At 40.1% G+C, this 5,954-nt stretch overlaps 1 protein-coding gene across 1 annotated transcript in view; it reads right to left on the bottom strand.

Moving 5' to 3' along the window:
* LOC308073344 (receptor-type tyrosine-protein phosphatase-like N) overlaps positions 1 to 4,359 on the bottom strand; it is a gene marked incomplete at its 5' end in the record, with an annotated part of 38,126 nt that extends 33,767 nt beyond the window's left edge. Inside the window, 2 exon segments of the mRNA XM_080412217.1 lie at positions 4,279 to 4,293; positions 4,296 to 4,359. Of these exon segments, the coding sequence (XP_080268343.1) occupies positions 4,279 to 4,293; positions 4,296 to 4,359 (79 nt within the window).
* Between the last annotated feature and the right edge of the window lie 1,595 nt (positions 4,360 to 5,954).

Here is a 5,954-nt window from a genome sequence, read left to right as displayed (position 1 = left end):
ATCACAGTGCAGGAAACTAATACTAATGAGGTGTCCCAACCCCACTTATAGGGGCGGCTACACCGCCCAAAAATATATATATATAGAAATTCTTATATATTCAAATATAATCTTTTGGGGTTTTTTTTAGGGGGGGGGGGTAGGCTGCTATTTGAAAGCTGTGCTTGACAATACAAAGTGTTGTCAATCAGTTTTGTAGATGTAAAAGCAACTGACGAGAGATCAGCCTGGTTGCATTATTTTGCACTGCGCTTCCCACCGCCTGGGTGTTCAGATCTGTTAGACCTCAGTTGGTGATGTGGGAGACAGCAGCTGGTTAGGCGTATATAGGATCACTGCAAGAAGACATACTGTATAGCGCAGGGCTCTTGCTAGTTTTCGTTCCTTCTGTCTCTTTCTGTCTTTCTCTATCCCCAAAGTGCCGTACTAAAATGCACATGTTCATACAGACAAACAAATGCACAGAAAAGCAATACACACTCAAATGCTCTTGCGTGTACTGAGTGTGTGTGTGTGTGTGTGTGTGTGTGTGTGTGTGTGTGTGTGTGTGTGTGTGTGTGTGGTGTGTGTGTGTGTGTGTGTGTGTGTGTGTGTTGCTTGGGGGACACACACGCCTGTGTCCAAGTTATTGCCTGCTGTAACAGAGCCCATTAATCAGGCATGTATGCCATTGTGACAGTCAAGAGACTGAAGAAGGAAAGAGATAACAGAGGGAGAGCAATTACAAAGGAAGAATGGAAAAACTAATGGATGGAAAAAAAGCAATACAGTATACCTGAAAACTGTTTTTAATGCACACATGAGCACAATGAGATATGAAAGAAAAACAGAGAAAAAAGTAATAATGAAGGGATCAAATATCGATCGATTTTGAGCAAACATCTCATGCCAGTACTCGCTTTTCAGCTACCTGTGTATGGAGTGACGCAGGACATGACTGTAACTGTGACTCACCTCTCTCTACTTTGATACAACGCTCGCACGCACGCACGCACGCACGCACGCACGCACGCACGCACGCACGCACGCACACACACACACACACACACCTACAGAAATATCCCTGTGCTTTTATGTGACAACGAAAGATCACCAGTAACTACTTTCTAATTTATATCTATTTTTTGTTTGATTTGCTTGGACTCCATACAAAAACCCTAAAGCACACACACACACACACACACACACACACACACACACACACACACACACACACACACACACACACACACACACACACACACACACACACACACACACACACACACACACACACACACACACACACACACACACACACACACACACACACAAAGAAAAGAGTAAAGTAGAAAATACTCCCAGCAATTAAATTCAATACAGTACCACCACAACTTAGGAGTAACATAAACACAGGGCTCAATTGAACCTCATTTTTGTAGAAGGAAATCTAAAGCATTGATTCTCAAAGTGGGGTCCAGTGGGGGGGGGGGGGGGGGGAGTTCCAGGGGGTCCCCACCAAACATTAATACAGCATTACAATCATTTTAACCACTTTATCCATTTAGATGCTGGCTATTCAAAAATAGCAGATCTACAAGCTCACAAAGCTTGTATATCAATACACTCCATCATCCAACCGGGACAGATGGGTGGATCGACGGAACCACTTTTAAGTTTGTATTTACCGGTATCACAATTAAAACACATTTTTCAAGGTTTTAACGAAAAGATCCAATGCAATATTTTGCATACATTCTTTTCCATGTTATATCATCAAGAAAATCGTAGTGGTTTGCCAATTATTTGAGGGCCCACTTGCAATATTCGGCTCACAGATTGCGAATCACTGATCTAAAGGTTCCATTGGTGCACACACACACATGCCCTGAAAAGCTCCTGAACTCTCACCTCTTATCCACAGCAGAGTACGTTTGACATGGCAACTAGACATGGGACTGATGGGTTGCTGGGGAGATGAATGATAGGCTGCATGTAAGTGTCATTGACCGTGTGTGTGTGTGTGTGTGTGTGTGTGTGTGTGTGTGTGTGTGTGTGTGTGTGTGTGTGTGTGTGTGTGTGTGTGTGTGTGTGTGTGTGTGTGTGTGTGTGTTACACCGTAAAATTCTCAGAGGTTATTTAGACTCTTAAGACCGTATGGATACATTTTTGGGACCCATTCACTTGGATCCACTTTTTCTTAAACGAACACTGAGGATTTTACTGTGTAGCAGAAGACTGGTAAACATATGGTTGAAGCAACATCTAGACATTTTGGTGAATGGATGTATGCTATTAAAGGACGACTTCACCCATTTTCAACCTATCTTCATATAATAGGTCCTCACTAATGCTCATAATAGAATGGTACAATTTTTTTCTTCTCGGGTCTGTGTCTCAGAGGAGGGCTGTGGACAGTCCAGAAACCAGTCTACCAGTGACATCATCGTTTTCCAACAAGATTTCGAATTATTTATTAGATTTATATTAACGTGAGAACAATGGCTTCTATTATTGCATTGCAACTTTCCAGGAATAGAAAGCCTGCAGTTTCTATTAGCTTGGATTCCCTATCGATGATGTCACTGGTAGACGAGATTCTGAATTGTCCACAGCCAGGCATGCAATGCTCATTTGGTATGTTTTCTTGCACTCTATTTCAATGACGTGACGCGCACGTCGCTTAACACCTACACTGCACGTCACACAATGGACAATTGATATGCATCTAGGCTTATTCCTATGTTAATTCGCTAGGTGTGAGTCGGGAGCCTTTGAGAACTTTGATGAGGTGCGAATTAAAACTTGGTGATTTATTAGGGCACCTTAGTCCTTGTAGGAGATAGTGTTTCTGGTTACACTGGGTTGGATGATTGCATGCGTGTAAAAACGGAAGCAAGCAACCAAACTGCCATAGGTCTCTGTCCATGGTGCTGAAGTGTTTAGAGTCTAAAAATGTCTTGTCAAATGCATTTTCATTTGATTTGTTCTATTTTACTTTTCGACATACTTAGTGTACGGTGCCTGTTTTAATTGTTATTTATCAAACATGTTGTTGATACAGTTCTAATATAAAAGTATACAAACATGCTTAAAAACAAGCTCATTCATTTTCACAGATTTCTTTCCCATTGACAAAACCTTTTCCAGCAGTCTATGTCACAAGTGGTTGCTTAGACCAGTGGTTCTCAAACTGTGGGTCGGAACCCCCAGGTGGGTCCCCACATGATTTGGGGGGGGTCCCCAGATGACAGTAAAGTGACAATTTAAGGGCTTTCAAGGCCTTTTTAACAGCCTACTGAAAAGTAATCAACAAACTATACTATAAAAACTGGTCAAACATTGTCCAAATTGTCAAACGTATGAGGCAAAATTGTGCAAATAGCCGATCTACAAGCTCAAAACGCCCTTTGCGTTTTGTGAGGCGTTGTGAGCTTGTAGATCTGATATTTTCACAATATTGTAGCTACAACGAGGTTTACAAAGTCATTTCTGGAGTGACATTCAGAGAGTTACCGATGAGCTATAAGCAGCAGGATGAAGTCAGATACATTACCTGTATAGTTGAATTTTCGCTTCTTCTCAATAAAAATGTGACAATTCGACAAATTCACTTACTATCCTGCTGTAAAGTATTTTTTAGCCTATAAACATAGTGTGTATAAAAATGGGGGACTGACAGATATCTCTCTTATCCTGGAAATTGTCCATTGCTCAAATGACTAGAAGTAAATACAAGCAAAGCAAAATAATTATTTTCGTCAGTAACAATTTGGCAACAATTTGCACCCATCAAAATTTTACTTAAGTAAAAGTATCAATATAGAAATACTCTGTTACAAGTAAAGGTCCGGAATTCAAAATGTACTTGAGTAAAAGTACAAAAGTACTGGTATCAAAATGTACTTAACCAAGTACCAAAAGTAGAAAGTACTCATTATGCAGAATGTCCATTTCACAAGTTTTCAAAAGTATAAAATGTACAGAAATCTTTTGAAAATAGCAGATTTACAAGCTCACAATTGTGAGCTTGTAGATCGGCTATTTTCAAACGGGTTGAAGTGGGTAATGTATGTTTTGTAGCCTAATAATAATCAAAATCTACAAAGTAACTAGTAACTAAGGTTTTCAAATTATTGCAGGAGTAAAAAGTACAATATTTGCCTCTGAGATGTAGTGGAGTAGAAGTAATAGTAGGCTACTGAAAACTGGAAATACTCCAATAAAGTAAAAGGAAAAAATGTGTACATATAAGTACAATACTTGAGTAAATGTATTTAGTTACTGTACACCACTGACCGTATTTGTCTGAAATCCGGGTTGACACAAACTGGCTACCAGGAGAAGGGCTGGCCATACATTATTATTATGATGTTGCATGATGATGATCTTCTCAAGCCGTCAGCAGCCTAAAGGAGATGAAGAGTCTGTTTCTTTCCCCAATTCTCTCCCGTTTAAATGTCCATGATGTCCCCAATGCAGCTGCAATCTATAAATAAATAAATCAATCAATAAATAGATCAATAAATGTCATGATGTCCCAATAAGCAGCTGAAATCGACACACCTGCTTCAAATCAAAGAAGCCCAGGCGACGAAAGAAGCAATTCCTCCCAGTAACTACCTACGTTATGAGCAGTGCTGCCATATTTTGTGAGAGAAATAAGCAACCAGGTCTAGGAAAGCCAGGTATGGAAAATAGCCAATCTACAGATTCTACAACGCGTCGTGAGCTTGTAGATCTGCTATTTCAAAACAATCTTTGAATATCTTCATAAAATGTGAAATATTTGGAATGTATTTTGAAACATTAAAAGACACAAATGCTCCCTAGCACAAAACATCATGAAAATATTTAAGAACCACTGGTTTAAATAATAATTACAAATCTGGGAAGCAAGCCTAAATAAGCAAGTACACTTTAGAAACAAGCCCCAAAAAAACCAGCAACTACCATTTTTACAAGCAACTTTACAGAAAAAGAAGCCCAAAGTCGCTTATAATAAGCCGACATGGCAACACTGGTTATGACTGGTAAAGGCGGGGCTGGTGATGGAGGGTGAACGTAGTAACGACAGTAAAAGGATGTGGAAGAACTACAATCTGGAATGGATTCATGGAACTGGGATCACAATGAGATCACATCTCTCTCTCTCTCTCTCTCTCTCTCTCTCTCTCTCTCTCTCTCTCTCTCTCTCTCTCTCTCTCTCTCTCTCTCTCTCTCTCTCTCTCTCTCTCCTCTCTCTCTCTCTCTCCTCTCTCTCTCTCTCTCTCTCTCTCTCTCTCTCTCTCTCTCTCTCTCTCTCTCTCTCTCTCTCTCTCTCTCTCTCTCTTCAAGAGATAGGGAGGGGACCTGCAGTGACGTCATTTCGCTCGGCATGTCTAAATGCTTTAGAAGCGGAGGAGAGAGAGGAGAGGCGATGTGATGCACGCGATGTGATGCACACTGCACAACAATAAACTAAAGAAGTGCGCTCCTCGGAGCGCAGATCTCCGCCAGGCCTGCTCGCCTACCCAGGGAGGGCTGTGTCAGTTGCAGTGAGATAATGTACCAGTGGCGCGGGAAGGAAGCAAAACATTTTTTTTTTTTTTGTAAATTAAAAAATACATATCATTTTTAAAGTCTATACACACACATATATATTAAAACAATGATGTATTTAACTTTGGAGAATAAAATATTTGCTGAAAAAGGTGAAAAAAAGGTGGAAAAAACGCGATTTTTTTTTTAAAAAGTTCACGCACGCGAACTTTTTTTTTGTAAATTAAAAAAATACATATCATTTTTAAAGTCTATACACACACATATATATTAAAACAATGATGTATTTAACTTTGGAGAATACAATATTTGCTGAAAAAGGTGAAAAAAAGGTGGAAAAGGTGGAAAAAAACACGAAAAAATGTTTAAAAACTTCGCACGCGTGCGCAAGTCCCCCGCCCAGCCCCAGCCCCCCTTGGAATAAATGACTTCCA

Source organism: Gymnoscopelus braueri (genome assembly GCF_963280865.1).
Source record: "Gymnoscopelus braueri genome assembly, chromosome: 18".
NCBI classification, from domain to species: Eukaryota; Metazoa; Chordata; class Actinopteri; order Myctophiformes; family Myctophidae; genus Gymnoscopelus; species Gymnoscopelus braueri.
Note: the sequence above shows the minus strand (reverse complement) of the source record. Positions and strands in the feature narration are given on the sequence as shown.